General features: G+C 43.9%; 1 protein-coding gene across 1 annotated transcript in view; it reads left to right on the top strand.

The window, feature by feature from the left end:
• MXRA5 (matrix remodeling associated 5) overlaps window positions 1-5,387 on the top strand; it is a 230,304-nt gene extending 224,917 nt beyond the window's left edge. Inside the window, exon 6 of the mRNA XM_086934665.1 lies at window positions 1,102-5,387. Coding sequence (XP_086790791.1) covers window positions 1,102-3,010 — 1,909 coding nt within the window. The 3' untranslated portion in view covers window positions 3,011-5,387. The remainder of the gene's footprint in view (window positions 1-1,101) is intronic.
• The last annotated feature ends 13,730 nt before the right edge of the window (window positions 5,388-19,117 follow it).

The raw sequence follows: 19,117 nt of genomic DNA on the forward strand, positions 1-19,117 counted from the left end.
CCTGATTACGACCAATGTTGAGTGGAATTTCCACCTGGAATTCTGCTAAACACAATTATAACTGGATGACCAGATGTTCTGAGTTCAGGAACACCAGTCCCTGTGTTATCTGTCTGGCTTGTAAAATCGCATAGGAAAGGGGCTGTATTTTAGTTTGGCCCCTTCTGTCAGCCCCCATGCAATCATCAGCCAAGACACTGGGGCGCATATAATGCTTCCACCTACAAGACGATGTTTTCCCATGTCCTCTTAAACTCTGCACACTTCACTCACTCGCCCCACACACAGAGATCCTGCATACATCTGCTAACTGCTCAGAGCAGATGGTATATATCTATGTTAGACCCATCAAAATTAGGAATACCATGGGACTAACCACCTGGTAATCACAGATATTCCCCAATTTGATTGTTTTGATAAATAATTTCTTAATATTGCACTTGATTCATACATTTTCAGCAAAATAGAACACAACTCCAGAGCATGCACTATTTGTTTCATTGTGTGCATGCTTTCTGCATTTCTTACTGGATTTAAAGTAGTAGCTTTCACAATTTAAAGGGCTGTGGTTAGTGTGAGCAGAATATGCAAGAACATGCAATTTTAACTCAATTTAAGGTTGGGATTACTGAAAAAGGTCCAAACAATATTTCCACCGATTTATGCTGTACTATAGCTAGGGTCTACATGAAGGCTTTTGCATTTTAGTTGTCCAATACGAATCTGATCGCCAAGCAATAGTACATACTCCCAATACGATTTCAAAGCATTTTTACTTACCAAGAACACTGAACCCTTTATTTAGCCAATCCACAAACTTGCATGTCACCAATATTATTTTAATCCAAAAGTTCCGTTCTCATCTATTTGACACAAAATAACTAGGAACATGTACTACAAAAAAATAAGGCAAACGGCCAATTATGGATTTGAAGTATAGCAGGGACATCTTCAAAAGAATTGTACATCATTTGGTGAAATTTTAGGAAACCATTCTATCCTCAGAGTTTGAGTGAGCTTGTAAGCAATGCTATTTTCAATGTCAATAGAGAATTTGTTCATTGTAATTAATTTGTTTTTTTTCTTTCTCTCTCTAAATAGTTTTGAATCTCGTACCAGAGTCTACACAAATGGCACGTTGATAGTTCAGTCAGTCACCGACAAAGACGCTGGAGACTATCTGTGTGTCGCCCGGAATAAGATTGGAGATGATTATGTGGTACTCAAGGTGAATGTTATGATGAAGCCAGCAAAGATAGAACACAAAAATGAAGTTAACCATAAGATTACGTACGGTGGAGATTTGAAGGTTGATTGTGTTGCCACAGGCCTTCCTAATCCAGAGATTTCATGGAGCCTTCCTGATGGAAGTATGATAAACAACCTAATGCAGTCAGATGACAGTGGAACTCGAACAAGAAGATATGTTGTCTTCAACAACGGAACACTATTTTTTAATGAAGTGGGAATGAAAGAAGAAGGTGATTACACGTGTTACGCTGTCAATAAAATTGGTCAAGACGAGATGCGGGTGAGCATCAAGGTGGTCGCGGAACCAGCTTTGATTAGGAATAAAACATACGCTGTTATTAATGTTCCCTACGGTGATGTGCTCTCAATACCCTGTGAAGTTAAAGGGGAACCAGTTCCAAAGATCACTTGGTTTTCCCCTTCAAACAGACCAATATCAGCTTTCTCTAACAAATATCAAGTGCAAAGAGATGGCACTTTATTTATTCAGAAGGCCCAGAGGTCTGACAATGGAAATTATACCTGTGTGGCACGGAATGAAGCTGGTGAGGACAAGAAGATTGTGAATATCCATGTCAATGTACAGCCCCCTAAAATAAATGGTTTCATGAATGCAGTAACAATCATTCAAGAAACAGGCATGAAGGATACTCGAAAATTGATTGACTGCAAAGCTGAGGGTATCCCTGCTCCTCGCATACTTTGGGCTTTTCCCGAAGGTGTGATATTGCCTGCTCCATATTATGGAAATAGAATCACTGTACACCGTAACGGAACACTTGACATCAAATTTTTGAGGAGCACTGACTCGGTGCAGTTAGTCTGCATAGGGCGCAATGAAGGTGGAGAAGCAAGGTTAATCGTGCAGCTCACAGTAACCGATCAGTTGCAGAAGCCATCTTTCAAAAGCCTCCCTCCTGAAAAGCTTGCCATGGCAGCAGGACATGCTGTTAGTCTTGATTGCTCTGCGGAGGGAGTGCCTGAACCAGGAATTGTGTGGGTGCTGCCAAATGGAACAGAACTTCAAAGTGGCCACCACTTGAACCGATTTTACCATCGGAAAAATGGTACTTTGCACATCAGTAGCCTGTCTACCGCAGATGCTGGGGTCTACCGCTGTACTGCAAGAAACATGGTTGGATATTCAGAGATACCTGTCTCTCTAAAGGTTGGCCCAAAACCAGAAATAAACAACCAGTACAAAAACTTAGTGAGTATTATTAATGGGGAAACATTGCAGCTTCATTGCATCACTCAAGGACACCCACGACCAGAGGTCAGTTGGATATTGCCCAATGGAGTTCAACTGAAAGGCCCTCATGCTGGAGGTCGCTTTTCTATTCTTGAGAATGGTTCACTCATTGTTCGTGATGCTTCAGTGTATGACAGAGGAACTTACTTGTGCAAGGTTACCACTGAATATGGTTCCTCTGTTATGAATGTTCCCGTCATAGTTATAGCATACCCACCACGTATCACCAGTGGACCCGCACCCGTCATTTACACTCGTCCTGGACAAGTAGTACAGCTCAATTGCATGACTATTGGAATCCCTAAAGCAGAAATAACTTGGGAACTCCCAGATAAATCCTACTTGACAACATCAGCACAGTCTCGCTTGTATGGAAACAAATTTCTTCACCCACAAGGAACACTGGTCATCCAGCACTCATCACATAAGGATGTGGGCTTCTACAAATGCACTGCTAAAAATTTATTGGGCACTGATTCAAAGACAACATATGTACATGTGTTTTAATGACTTGGCACATACAATCAGAATAAATGTCCCTTGAAGACAAGGAGGACCACTGATCTTCCCAATGGATACAGTTATAGGGTACCACTTGCAAATGAAATACATCGCGTGAAAGTTCTGGAATGTGTACTTCAGTTTAACCATACACATCATGAGATGTTTTGCATTTTACAGGTACAAAGCTGTGCCAAAGAATATTGGATGTTTACTATGTTTATAGGTGCTCCTTAGCATTGGCTTACATAAAGGAAATACCTCAAGAGCTCTTCGGACAGAATGGACCATGAACCAATCCATTAAGGCTCTGTTCATGGAAGGATATTAAAGGGCCCATGAACTTATGCGTGAGATAGGAAGGGGCGCGCATGAACACAGCAACAGTGAGATGGCCACAAATAGCAGAAGCACATCACATTTTTGCCTTAAAGTGATGACGGTGGAGGAAAATGTATTTCACTTTGAATGGAAATTAATGAGTATTTTATTTTTGTCTTTGGGGATAACAGCAAGATTTTGTAGACAGCAATAATTTGCTTGTAAAGAAGCAGGGTTAAATCATTGGCCAAGGTATTGATTATGATCTGCAGTGAATGCAGCATATCACAGTATCAGTTCAGCTTAAACAGCTTACCCACCATGTTCGAAAGAAAGTCGCTACGTTTGTTGTACATTTTATGGGTACAGCTAGAATTCCACTTTACCAAGTAACTATACCCATCTGTCCTTGCGTTTCAAGAAAACTGAACAGAAGTGCATGAAGTAGACTTTGAATTTGGCTCCCTCTGTTCACTAGGGCCTAGTTCTTCTGTCCTTTCATCCCCTACCTACCACCCAAATCCAAATGGAATACCTGGTTTTGTCCCACTTATAAATAATTCACTGTGTGATGCCCATGTACTCAGAGATCCTGATTTAGAAGGAGAGAGAATGGAATAGTAGCAGGCTAGATAAGTCAATTATGGAGGATTCAGAAAAAGTAATACAAGATCACTTTTAACATTTTGAAGGAGAGTGTGAATACTATCTTAGAAATTGCTTTCAATTGAGGGTATATGTTTTGCTGCTGGTCCATTTCTAGCAGCTGTGTTTAACACATAAAAGAATAAGTGCTGGGTTCCAAAGTTTTTCTCAGAAGCCCATCAGCGCCATGGCCGATTGTTGGGGTTGCTGAATACCAAGGTTTAATTCCACATCATGCCTCTTTCTTTCACCACTTTACTCACTTATCTCAGTCTTGCAGACTTATTTTTCATCCACTGCCTCTCTCTTTACTACTCTCTCTCTCTTTAAAACTGTTTCCTTCTTTCTCTTCCTCATCTCTCTAGTTCTGGGCCAAAAACTGTTGGTGAAAAATAAGTTCTGGTGCCAACTGTCTCGAATTAAGCACTGTCTAGAAGTATGTACTAGAAAATCTTGACAATTTGAACGAATATCACATTTTATCCCCATAGGATCAGCAGTTTTGGCCAGAACAGTAAGTACTTTTTTTCAAAAGTCAGAAAGTGACTATGAAAGGAGCAGAGAGTGGAGACTGTGAAGCTGAATAACACGCCGTACTTCACACATAGGTTGAACTCATATTCTAGCAACAGTACAACAGTATTTCTGCTATTACTTTGCCCCGTTTGATACAAAGAACCATATCATTGTAGGTGGTGATGTGTTTTGTAGATCATTATACAAACCGACCTTAACATTCTGAGCTAGACTCAAGGAAAGATTGAAGTCTGATTTTGAATTTTGGTTCCAAGCCTCGTGATGAGTGACGTGGTCGAACTGGTGCGAGTAGCAGTGCCCAGGAAAGCGGCCATGTTTGTCGCTGCATTCTGCAGTCTAGCGCGCTCTGCTGCCCCCTGGTAATGGCGCCTTTAAGGTTCTGGGTAGAGTCCAGTTTGGTAGCACGGGCACTCACAGGCTTCACTGATTCACTTAATATTGCTGTAATTCAAAAGCATCAGATTACCAGAGAAGTATTAACAAAGAAATTGCCTGGGATAATAATTGACAGACGGTTTGTATCAAAAGTGTAATATTTTTTCCACGTGAAATAGTCCAGTAAACTATTTCTAATATTCCATGAGTTCGAAATGTGGTACAGTGTACAGCCTTTCATATTAATAACTCGACCATAAAGAACACATATCAGATCCTCTGCAAACTTTATAGAGAGCTCCAATCCTTTCAGTCTGCTCATATTTTCGATAATATATGTATATTTTTTTTAAAAAGCCCGACTATGAGACATAAAGTTATTGCAATGGCCAGTCTCATTTTTATAAATTATTGGTCTTTAAAAGACTTCGATACGTAACTGTGTTTATAATGTTAAGATCGTTGTATTGTACATTTTACAATAAATAATATTTCCCAGACTATTTCTCACTAGTGCATGAGATGTGTTCCGAAGAGAAGGCTGGGGACTAAGGTTTCGATGCATCTGGAAACAGAAAACCACACAAGACATGGAAATGTTGCTGTGCTCACCGCCAACCCCTTGATTCTGTAATTGCCTTTGCCTTATCTCTGACCTTTATCATCTGGAACATGTGATACTCGTGAAATTGTATTTGCTGCAAAACTTCTTTCCAGGCTGTGGCAAGTTTGCTTTTTAAAGCTCATTATGTTGTCAACATTTAATTAACTCCAGGTTTTGGGCTAAAAAAAACAACAAAGAACTTAAGGTGAAATGTGAGTTTGATGGTATAACAGAAGGTTGCCAAACAAGTTGGGAGTTGTTGATATACTGAAAACAAACACACACGTTGGGGCTGCAGTTTGTACATTCCTAATATTTATTACATTAATACGTACAGGAATATTAAGAAATACAATTAAGTTAACAGTGACGTCTACGCATCGTGATTTGTTTGTGGTCTATTCATGTTTCCTTTTACAAAATGCGATAGATCTGTCTTATGTAACGTTTCTTTTAGAATGAAGTTGAGACTGTGGGGCATATTTACAATAAAGTGACAGAGTGCGGCGTTAGCCTTCCTGGCTTAAAGCAGTACTCCGCCATTTTAGAAAGGCAGGGCAGCACCATATTTCCAATATTATGGTGCAGCCCTACATTTCCCCCTGCACTTGCGCTAAAACGAGGAGATATAAAGCTTTTCTCCTCATTTGGCCTGTTTAAGACCAGGTATTCCCTGGTCTTAATTTTGGCGCTGCTTCCTATGTACGTCGCCCTTGTAAATAGGGGGCAGCATCAAAATCAATGGGTGTTGCGGTAAAACCCCCACCACAACACCCATTGCCCGCCCCTTTCACGCTAAGTGTAGCGCGAAAGGGGGCCTTATTTATAAGGCAGCCTTAAGCCACATTTACAAGGCAGCGTTAAGCCACGTTAAGAGCTTAAGGCTGCCTTGTAAATAAGGCAAAGCTCCTATCGCCATCACGTCACTTTCAGTGACTTGGTAGTGGCGAAAGAGGCTTTTAAATATGCCCCTATGAGCTAATTGACATTTTGTTTTTATTTTGGAATTCCTGTGCATTGTGCATTTACAATTCAAATCAAGCACTGGCAAAGCACATATGTGTCATCTTGAAGAGCCTAGTATTTTTTTGTTGTTTTGCCAATATATAGTTCTAGCTTACCATTCTAAAATGATCGTCTCCCATGTTTGAATGGTAAAGTAAAACAGCCAAATAGGCTAGGGCGAGTCACAATACACAACAGCTTGGAATGTTTTTAACCATTCCAAGATGGGTGCTGTGTGTGTGCAAGCACTGTGCAGCGTGCACGTCTGTTGTGACTCACTCGCCGCCATTTTGGCCATTTTACTTTATTGTTCCATTATGGTTGAAGGACATTTTAGAATGGTAAAGTAAATATAAAAAAATTAAGTGAGCGGAATGTAAAAATATTATTGAGCAGTTTGTCTCAGTGTGCAGCTATCGGGACATTGGCAAAAAAGCACATACAAATCGAAAAAAACAGAGAACAGGGTGGAAAAAGTAAATAGAGAGAGTGCAGGGGGCATAGTGCAAGAGAAAAAGCAGTGCAAGGTGCTGGATCTTCTTTTTTAGGATGAATACATTTACAAAATGCTGGCCTAATAGCAACAATGATGGACAACCCTGTTAGCAAATGTCTCAATCCAGTTAAACAACAATAACCATTGAGTGAAAGAGGATGTCCAAAACCCCATTCTGCATACGCATCTGTGTATATGTAGGGGCAAATTTACAAGCCCCTATCCCCACTACAACGTCACTTTTAGTGACGTTGTGTTGGTGATTGGGGCTTTGCCCTATTTACAAGGCAGCGTTAAGCCACTTAACGTGGCTTAATGCTGCCTTGTAAATAAGGCACCCTTTCACACTGCAATCCACCACAACACCCATTGATTTTAACACTGACCCCTATTTTCAAGGGCGGCGTAAATAGGAGGTAGCACAAAAATTAAGACTAGGGAAAACCAGGTCTTAAACAGGTGAAACGAGGAGAAACGCTTTATTCCTCCTCATTTTTGCTGTTTCCATATGTGCTGCCTTGTGTAAATTGCCTATGATTGTATATGTGCAGGAAGCTGACCCCTCCTGCACACAGAATTACAGGATGTGGAGTCAACCCTGAGGCTCGAACCTTGCTTTCCCAGCTCCAAGGTCAGCAGTATAGACGTGAGACCACATCCTGTCCCCAGCCTGCATTAAGCAGCACACATAGAACTTTCAAAACGCCATGAATGATTGTATATGTGCAAGAAGGTAGACCTCCTGCATATAAACCATGAATTCCCCCAATGCAGACACCCTTGCACTGTGGCGTAAGGGTGCCTGCATTGGAGCTAGGCAGCGGAACTCAGCGCAAGTGATAGGGTAAACGCTTGGGTGTACTGCATTCTTGTGAAAACAGCACATTCCTGCTTTTCAGAATGGAGACATGTGAAAGTAGCGATGTTTGCTCAACGCCACGCTTCTCCATTCTGTTATGAATATGCCGATGTGGTCTCACAGCTAGACTGCTGACCTTGGAGCTGGGAAACCAAGGTCCGAGCCTCGGGGTCGACTCCACATCCTGTGATTCAGGGCAAATCACTTATTCTCCTCGTGTCTACCCAAAAAATGTATGTGTCCTTGTGTAATGTACCTGGTGCTCATGTAAAGCGCTCCAAAACCTTGGGGTTGAGTTTGCGCTATATAAATCTGCAAAAAGAAATTATTGTGTGCAGGGCTTACTTACTACAGAGGCAGGAGAGCCCTTCTCTAGAAAGTGGAACTCCTGACTACATATTGCTGAAATCAATAATTCTCAAAAGTCAAATACATGTGCTTCATGACATCCATGTAGTCCTCTCGTTCCTCACTGCAAACACAGTGTGATTAATTTCCTTTTGTGGAAGTATACATCATGAATTACAACTGTAGCCCCAAAAATAAGTCCAGTGAACTACAATAGAGCATATTCTATTAGTATATGCAATGTCAAAATAGAGGCATCAAGTCCCTCTTCTTTAAGTGGCTTTCAACGAAAAGTATGAGATGCACTCACTAATGCACTTCTGTTGAGCCCTTCTTCTAGCCCTGGTTTCAGTATTTGCAGGCCAAGGGCACGTGAATGTTCAATTTGTAGGGACGTCATTCAATTTGTAGAGAGGTAATTTGTGACCTTTTTTGGCATGTGTAATGCCATATGGATGTGTATTGTGTCGCATGAGCTAACCATACATGTGAGACATTGGGTTGTTGATTGACGGCGGCGTGAGCTCGGGTCAAACAACAGCCACAATCCCTTGCAGGGTGAACCACAAACAGTCACTAAATTGAGTACTATTTAACCCTTGATAGCTTGGCACAAAAAGCAGTTGGGCTTAACTTAGAGGTAATTTGTAAAGTATTAACACAGCACACAAACTGTAATAAAGTGAAAATACAAAACAAGAAAAAAAGCCCCAAACCAATTTAGAAAAATTCTGTAATTTTTAACACCTTATTTGACCGCAAAATGGCAAAACAACAATAAGTACAACATGAGCTATGAATCTTTAAAGTTTAGTGAATATTAAAACCTAAAAGTTCAACTCACCAACTGCAGATATCCAGTTGTGCGAGACCGGGTCAAAGTAAAAATATATATCCAACCGCGGTGAAGCACAGTTCGGATAGAAAAAGTGGATTGGACCTGGTCAGCGCTTACCTTCGGACTTTGAAGAAATTCTGAGAAGAGTGTCTGAGAAGGTAAAGTTCAGCGGAGCAAGGCTGTGGGTGATGTCCAAAGAGGGAGCTTCATTAGTAGATGGACTTGGGTTGAAGTCACGGTGAAGATTTCTACGTTCAGACTTAGTTGCAAAAATAGAAGTCGAAAATCTCCAGTGGTACTAGGCAGAAGGCAGTAGGCAAAGATAGCTCCATGACGTCAGATATCCCTTTGGGAAAGGTTGGCTGAAAAGAATATGCTGTTGTGGAGAACATAACGGGAAAAGCAGCAAACCAGTGATGCACCGCAGGCGGATAGGCGAGCAGGTTGACCCTGGTCTCCTCCGGGTTCTCAAAGAACTTTTCGGCCAAAATGTGTCTCAGCCCTCATTTTGGGTTTTTTGAAGATCTGGAGGCCTTTAGCATCGCAACCAATAGTCCTGGACTGGTGGAACACCTCTTGGGGGTTGGGTCCAGGTGCGATGGTGAGAGCTCTTGGCTGTCACCAGGAGTCCAGCAAACTAATCATTGGAGTTACTTCTAGTAGTCCTGTGTGCAGGTGGAGATGCCGGAATGGAAGGAATTAACAAAGTATAACTGTCAGAGACGGCCAGGTATGTGACCCAAAACAGAATGCAGGGATAAAGGGCTAAGGGTAGGAAAATACCAACTTTCTAAAAGTGTCCAAAATTGTAATGAAAAAAAAACAACTTTACCATTAAAGAGGTGTTATAGTTACAATTTCACAGGTACCAAAAATGACATATGCTCCCAATTTGGAATTACAGTTTATTAAATGTAATAAGCAATCCCCAATGTTAACCTATGGGAGGGGTAGGTGTCGCAGTAGTGAAAAACGAATATAGGAATTTTTCACTACCAGGACATGTAAAACTTAAAGTACATGTCCAGACTTTTAATTACAGAGCATCCTGCCCCATGGGTTGCCTAGGACCTGCCTTAGGGTTGTCTTACATGTAATAAAAGGAGAATTTAAGGAATTTCAAGGGGGTTTCAATGCTAAGTCGACATGACAGTTTTGAACTGCATTCAGACTGCAATGGCAGGCCTGTGACATGTTGAGGGGTGCTACTTAAGTGGGTGGAACAATAAATGCTGCAGGCCCACTGGTAGCCTTTAATGCACAGACCCAGGTACATGGTATACCACTCTACAAGGAACTTATAAGTAAATCAAATATGTCAATTAGGTACATGCTAATCAAACAATTTTTAGGGGAGTAAACACAGGCACTTTAGCGCTGGTTAGCAGTGGTAAAGTGCACAGAGTCCTAAGGCCATCAAAAACTAAGGTAAGTAGGAAAATTGGTTGGGGGAAATCACCCTACGGCTGACAGGTCTAACACATGTGCCCCCCAGTTGAAAATGGGTAAAACTACCCAGACTTCTGGGAGTTCTCATCTCTTTGGCGGAAGAAACTGAAGATACCATCAGCACTGAAGTGGTCTGACCCAGGACAGTGTTCCACTGTAAGTCCATTTCCTATAGGGAGATGAACCACCTCAACAATTTTAGATTCTCACTTCATAATTGCACTGACCACCTGTGGGGTCTGTGGTCTGTCTGAACATGGAAGTGAGTCACAAACAAGTACAGTCTCAGCTTTGTCAGTGCCCAGACCACAGCATAGTCTTCTCTTTCAATAGCACTCCACCTCTGTTCCCTGGAAAGTAACATTCTAGCGATGAAAGCTACAGGTTGGTCTAGGCCCTCATCATTGAACTGTGATAAGACGGCCCATATGCCATGCTGTGAGGAATCTGTTTGATTATAAATTCCATAGAAAAGTAAGGGGGCCTTGAGCACATCGGATATGCACATGGCCTTTTTGAGTACGTCAAAGGCTTTGTGGCAAGTCGCTGCCCTGATCATCTTCTTTGGCTGTTTCTTGGAAGTCAGCTCAGTCAAGGGAGCAACAATGGTGCCATACCCCTTCACAAATCCCCTACAGCATCCTGTGCGGCCCGGGGAGGCCCTCACCTCGGTTTAAGTGTTTGGCGGCTCCCAAGCCAGAATAGTCTTTATCACGGCATGGAGGGGCTGCACCTTAACCCTACCCACAAGGTGACCAAATTACACCACAGTTCCTTGCCCTATCTGACATTTAGTGGCCTTGATAGTCAGACCTACGTGTTGCTGGCCTAAAGGACCTTCTGCTAGTGAAAAAGATGGTACTTCCAGCTGCTATTGAAGACAGCTGTGCCATCAAAGTAAGCAACATTTAAGGACTCCATACCAGCCAATAACTTGTTCTCCAGCCTCAGGAATGTTGCAGTTGCATTTTGCAACACAAAGGGCATCACTTTAAACTGAATGTGGCCCTCTGGAGTAGAAAAGGCTGATCTACCTTTACCTCCTTCAGTTAGGTCAATCTATCAGTACCCTGAAGTTAAATCCAAAGTACTCAGGAACTTGGCAGAGACTATGAGCTCATGCTCTGGAGGTGGGGTGAACATTCGTTTTAGGAACTGAAATGAGCCCCTTTTAGTCTAGACAGGACCAGAGTTCTGGTGCAGTAACAAGTGGGGCAGTGTTTGATACCAGCACCACAGGGCTGGACCAGGGGCTACTAGAGGGCCAGGGTCAGTTCAATGAGGCTGAATAGTGCAGGGATGAGTCCTCCATCTTCTCATCCCTTCATCTAGGCTCCCATGCCCTCTGCTTGGGAGTAGTACCCCCAGAAAACTGGACTGTGAGGGTGCCCTTGGCAGCCACGCCTCCTCCTGACACTGGGGGCAATTAATCCACCAGAATGCTGTCTATGGGTATCTGGGGACTAACTATGACAATTCCCACCCACTCCATATATATCAAGACCATAGGGCAGAAAAATCCTGCCCATGGGCCCACACTACACATCTGGCTGGTGTGCTGCTTTGGGGTAACTAGACTTTCCACTACCATGGTCTGGCTATACCGGTGTACCTCAGAGAAGTGACTGATACCCAATTCACTTTCACCTGGTAGAAGTGAAGACCCCTATCCTCATGGATCATCAGCTTACTCTCTGAGTCTATAGCCCAACAAAGGGAGATCGTGGCATGGTCTATGACCATCACCTGGGGACTACTTACCCCTAAAGCCATGTTGGCCACCCCTGTGAAGGTCCCACCAGTGGGTGGTTTCTTTGGACAGTCAGAGTCCCCCTGCTTGTCTCCTTACTGGGAGCACTCCAAGCAGATGATGGGAAATGGTGCCTCCCGGGTCCCCACCCACTAGAACCATCCCTCTGTTTCTCATATAGAGCAAGGGAACCCTTTCTTCCAACTTACTATGAGACTTGCCTGGGTCATCCTTAGCCTCCGCCACACCCAGCTGGGGGGAACCTGAACCACTCTTCTTCAGTTCACTCCCAGGTACCTTCTTGGACACTCTGGTGCTAGTGCAGAGGTTTGCCTCCTCAGGAAGCTTACTGGGATCAGTCAGCTTACGGTTAACCAGGTGCTAGTGCAACCCAGGAAAACATATACTGAGCATGTGCTCTCTCATCGTAAGATGGTATAACCCATTAGAATCACTAAACTCACTGCCTTGTACCCAGCCATTTAGTGCCTTAATGGAGTAGCCCACAAAATCCACTAAGGATTGGTTGGGGAGCCCCTGGCTGTTCCTCAATCTTTGCAATACTTCTTAGGGATCAGCCCAAATTTGGCAATTAAATTGGCCCTGATAGGGGTATACTTGGTTTGGTCCACAACCTCTAACGTGAGAAGTGCATCCTTCCCCAGTGTAGGCATGTGTTTCCACAGACGACCCCTTCCAGTGCTCCTAAGGAACCCTGCGAACTTTCAGTGGAACTTCATAAGCAGAAAACCATTTATCAATATCATCTCCCACCACATAACTGGGCACCAAATCCTCGGCTATGCAAATTCTTTTTTCTATTTAAGGTACTTCACGTATGCCTACACCCTCAGTGCTGAAATCTGCCTGCCTAGCCTTGATATCCAGCTCCTTCGGATTCAGTTTATGAGCCAGTATAATCTTCTTCTCTGCTAAGGCTCTTCTGTCTCAGCCTTCTTTGCATCCAAGGACCTTTCAACCTTTTTATACTCTGCCTCTAATTTTAATTTACCCACCTACAGCTTGAACTCTCACTGATCACTCCTCTCTCTCAGATCTTCTGGGTTTAGGCTGCGGGAAGAGACACTGCTTGCTGCTCTGACAGGAAGCTTAAATTCAGGGATTATACCCCCGGGCCACTACAGGGGGTTCCTCAGAAGAAACATTCTCAGCCTCCCCCTAACCATTATCTGTCCAGGCCTTCATTGCACTACAAGGCCCTTTGTGAATCAGGCCCTAAGTCTATAAATTAAGTAAAGCTTTGTTTACAATGAGGGGAAGGACTCTGTGCATGAATCAATTTAAACTGCTAAAGGGAAGGTTAACAGGCATCTGTTTTACAGGAAGCTAGACGGAAGGAACCTTAAGGAGAATTTGCTCTAAATTAAGTTAAATAGGAATCTATTCAGTAAACTGCAAAAACATTCTTAAAGTAACGGAATTCTACCATCATCAGTCACATAATTTTTCCACAGGGTCAACGGATCATGTGAGGCAGAAAAGATACAGTTCCAGTCTCATGAAAATATACAAAACTTTCTCTCAAGCAGGCTTCGACTGTGACCTTCAAACTAGTCGATAAGACATACAGGGAGCTCTCTCTTGCAGGTGCAGTTAAAAGGCCACTATTAAATATGTGAAAATCCGCCAAAATCTTAAAGAACAAAATGTTTTTTTCTGTATGGGACACGAGAAAAATAGACATTACGCGTTTTCAATGTTGCTTCAGCTTTTTGACAAAAAAATTAATGTTGATATTTCACAAGTAAAGTAATCAACTAACATGAGCCCCTTTTAGAATACAGGCCAACATTAACTAGAATCAGTTTAAACAAGGAATATGTGCAAAAAATACATTTGCATTTGGCATGTTACTGTTGATATATGTACATAAATCATTTAATAATCAAAAATGCTTTCACCACTTCTCCACACCAATCAGAGTTGTTTTCCTTCCTTTTCATCTGACTGTCCATCCTAGACTACCAGAAACCATGTTTAACCAGCCTCTTCATTCTACAATGCCAATATCTGCTTTTACTCTGCCTCTTAACTTACTAGGGGAACGATCCTCCTTTCAGCACAAATGTTGTCTTGGAAGAGTTCTGAATACAACTCTCTGGAATTCTTTTACTTTTCAGGCAGATCCCCTCATTTAGCTAAGACTTGCAAGTGTATTTTTGAACTTTATGTATAAAAGTGCATTCTCAGTATGACTGAGCATCTATTTATCCCAGGTAATTGAGCCATCAACACTATGCCAAGTTGCTCCATTGACCATTCCATTCGTGCAACCCCTGATCTTCAGGTACAACACATGATATAAGCAATTTGCAATAAATACATAATTTCGTGGCACTTATTACAGGTAGATACTTATGACAGAAATGGGCCAAGAGTCCAAAGGGACTATTTATAGCATGTTTTCTCCATTAAAGATATTTTTATTTTACTTGAACCTCAAAGATTTTGAAAGACCCCTTTCTCTTCATGCGGTTTCTTGTTCCATTTCCCAGCAACATACTATAACTAAATTACTTTACAGCATTACTATCACACATGTTTTGTGCCAGTTTTCTGCTGCAACTCTCACTTAGTTAAACTATTGTATAGGTAGGTAGGAGAATACAATTTAAAGGTTAAGAAAAAGGAGGCATTGAACATTAATAACCACCTGCATGGAATGCTGAGATTGGTTCCGTCGACCCCCCCGGACCCCGACGACAGTTCAGCGACTCTATCGCCGACTTAGTCGGCACACACACCCTCGCCTCTTTGGACTACATCCTCCTCGGGGACTTGAACTTCCACCTCGAGAACAACAACGACCCCAACTCTCCACCCTGATCGCCAACCTTGGACTCAGACAACACATCACAACACCCACCCACCCCGCCGGCACATGCTTGACCCCATCTTCTCAGCTAGCTCCCACGTCTTCACCAAACTCCACTGGACCGACCACCGTTGCATCCACTTCACCTTCCTGAAACCCACCACACAACACCGCACCCAGTAGATGCCTCGCCGCTGCTGGAGCGAAGTCACCGAAGACCAGCTAACCACCGCCCACCCGCAGACCCGACCTACCCCGACTCCGCAGCCCGTAACCTCATGCAGTGGATCGACGACTGAAACCTTGTCCCGCTCAAGAAACCCCCCAACAGCCACACCAGAAAGAAAGCGAGCTGGTTCTCCGAAGACCTCCAGGCCTCCAAGCAAACCTGCCGAAAGCTAGAGAAGAACTGGATCTGTGAACGAACACTGAAAAGCTACGCAGCCCACAAGAGTGCCACCCACAGACACCACCACCTCATCAAATCCACCAAAAGAGCCTCCTTCAAAGACCGCCTGGACAACAACGCACACAACAGCAAAGAGCTCTTCAACATCATGAAGGAATTCTCCGAACACAGCTCCAATAACAACAACATCCCACCTTTGCAAGACCTGTGTGACTCGCTGTCCACCTTTTTCCACTGCAAGATCGCAGACATCCACAACAGCTTCAACACCACAATGGCCTCGGCAACCACCGAGACCTCCACCACCCGCACCAACCGCCTTACCCCCTGGACCAACATCAACGACAATGATACCATCAAGATCATGTACTCCGTCCAGTCCGGATCCCTGTCAGACCCATGCCCACACCACATCTTCAGCACCACCATCGCACCCCTTCTCTGGAAAGCCATCAACATCTCCTTTGAGACAGCAACCTTCCTGGAGAGCTGGAAGCATGCCGAGATCAATGCCCTACTCAAAACTCCCAAGGCGGACCCCAAGGACCTCAAGAACTTCCAACCCATCTCCCCACTCCTGTTCCCAGTTAAGGTCACCGAGAAGACAGTCAACAAACAACTGACCAGATTCCTTGAGGAGAACAGCATCCTGGACCCATCCCAGTCCATGTTCCGCAGCAACCACAGCACCTAAACTGCCCTCATCGCCGCCACCGATGACATCAGGACCCTGCTAGAGAATGAAGAAACTGCGGCCCTCATCCTCCTGGACCTGTCAGCCGCCTTCGACACGGTCTGCCACCGCACACTACAAACACGCCTCCATGACGCTGGGATCCAAGAGAAGGCCCTGGACTGGACCACCTCCTTAATCTCCGGCAGAACACAGAGCGTCCGCCTCCCCCCCTTCTGCTCCGAAGCCACCAAGATCATCTGCGGCGTATTTATTTATTATTTATGTAATGCGAACAAGACTGGATGAGAAACAGCCGACTGAATCTGAACTCGGACAAGACAGAGGTCCTCATCCTCGGATCCAATCCCTCGGCCTGGGTGGACTCCTGGTGGCCGACCGCACTAGGAACAGCTCCAACGTCCGCCGACCACGCACGCAACCTAGGGGTCATCCTCGACTCCACCCTCTCCATGACGAAACAGGTCAACGCCGTCTCTTCCTCCTGCTTCAACACCCTCTGCATGCTCCGCCGGATCTACAAGTGGATCCCCACCAAAACGAGAAGGACTGTCACCAAGGCGCTCTTCAGCAGCAGGTTGGACTATGGAAGCGCCCTCTTCACAGGAGTCCCGGCCAAACTCCTGAAACGGCTCCAACGCATCCAGAACGACTCCGCACACCTGATCCTCGACATCCCTTGCCACAGCCACATCACACCTCACATGAGAGAACTGCACTGGCTTCCCGTCAACAAGAGGATAACCTTCAAGCTCCTCACCCACGCACACAAAGCACTGCACAACACCGGACCAGCATACCTCAACAGCCGACTGAGCTTCTACACCCCCACCCGCCAGCTCCGCTCCGCCGACCACACCCTCACCACTGTCCCCCACATCCGAAAAGTGACCACTGGTGGCAGATCATTTTCCCACCTCACCGCCAAGACATGGAACACCCTCCCCATCCACCTACGGCAGACCCAAGACCTACTAACCTTCAGAAGACTGCTCAAGACCTGGCTCTTCAAACAGTAGCAGCATTCCCCCACCCCTCAGCACCTTGAGACCCTCACGGGTAAGTAGTGCACTTTACAAATGCCTGATTAATTGATTGATTAGGATAGACAGCAGGCCCTCATTTTGGAGGTAGGTCCTGAAGTCCAGGCTCTTGTTTGCTGCTCACACAGAGAAACTATGGGGTGCCTATTGTTTTGCATTTTGGTTCCCCATCTTTCACAATCTGTCAAAGATCACATAACTCACACTCTTTCAAACCTTTATGAGCTGTAAAAGAGGTATCATTTGATGGCTACCAGGACGGGCTGCCTTAAAGGAGGGGTGCTGCTCAATGCAACTTCAGAAGCAGTTCAGTTTTTGAAATGTAAACCCATCAACGTGACTAAAAAAAAGCCCTGAATGTGTAAATGAAAACCATGCTAGGGACCATTCTTCAGAGTATGCCCATGGGGTATGTTTCTTCCATTCAGCTTGTTTCAAAGTGTTCATATATTGTCAGTTAAGAAAAGGGGAGAGTAGGTTTTGCCCGGTATCAAACAGTTTGCTAAAGTAGTAGACCCGAGACTGCAACATACTGATACTGCTGCAAAGACTATACATTTACTACCATATTGCATTTTGATGAATATGCTATGGGACTGGGAACTTCTCTGCTGCATTATGCAATATACAGTTCATTTTGTGACCCCACTCTTACTAGCAGCATGAACATTGATTATAAATACTCTCAATCTTGTTGAAAAGGTAGCAGAATAATACATTTCAAATGTGATTGCTCAAGAGCACGCAATGTGGTCAAACATGAGGCTGTGATTAACAGCTATGGGTCTAGTTACGAGTTTTTAGGAGAGATTTACTCCGTCACAAACATGATGGATATTAGGTCCACTAAACTACAATTTCATAGGCTATAATGGAACTGTAATTTAGCGGATGGGATATCCTTCCCATTTGTGACGGAGTAACTCTGTCCGCCAAACTCGTAATCAGGCCCTATGTCTCCTGAGTCCACATTTCCAGCTATCCTACTAGACCACAGCTGTGGTGGCAGTGATTCTAAGGGAAAGGAACAAGGGCTGCCCTTTCCTAGGGAAATCTCTAAAATATAGTGTTTAATTCCAACATATTTAACAGACGAAGATGAGATTAGATGTCAAGTATCCTAGTTCCTTGGCTAAAACATATCCACTGGACCTGGACCTGTAGCAGTAAGTGGTACTGGTCTGTCTGTGGGGCAGATACTTATATTTGCCATCAGTGTTTCAAAGTGTTTGGCTATTTCATTCCATTTGGATACCGGAGTTTTTCATTTTCTAAACTTGTTTCCGAAAAGTTGCAATAGCTCAGCCACGACCCATTCAGGTAAGAGCGGTGGGGCAGTCTGGCCTGGTGGAGCAGTTGAGCAGGGTGAGGGAGGGGGTTTTCTTCAGACAACAACGAGGGGAAATTAATTATTTATTTAATTTCCCCTTGTGGTCGTCTGTTGATTTGTTGAATCCCTCTCCCAACCTGGCCCCACCGATCTTACCTGCACGGGCAACCGCTGCAATAGCGAGCAGTCAAGGCTTAATCTAGGAGGCAGTAAAGGGGTTAGAACGCAAACACAATATGAATATTAATCACGGTTCATAAGCTGAATCCCTGGTAGGCTTATATATTTTAAGATGGCTTGATTTAGAGGAAGGAGGATTCAAAATAACACCCCCCCCCCAAAATGTGCAAAGCAACTCATAGACCACCTGCTCTTCAACAAACATCTTGTGAAGTCTCCACTGACTTAAACTTTCTACACATGTGCAATGTGTCTGCACATATGCAAAGTGTCCAGCGAAGTGGCAATCTGCCAATCTTAGGTCTTGGAATGCTACAACTAACTGCAGTTATTTGCCTGCCTTTTAAGTTGAGTGAGAGAATGAAACTGGGACATGGAGCAAGAAGGGACAATT

This window comes from Lissotriton vulgaris, chromosome 8, assembly GCF_964263255.1.
Source record: "Lissotriton vulgaris chromosome 8, aLisVul1.2, whole genome shotgun sequence".
In the NCBI taxonomy this organism is placed as follows: Eukaryota; Metazoa; Chordata; class Amphibia; order Caudata; family Salamandridae; genus Lissotriton; species Lissotriton vulgaris.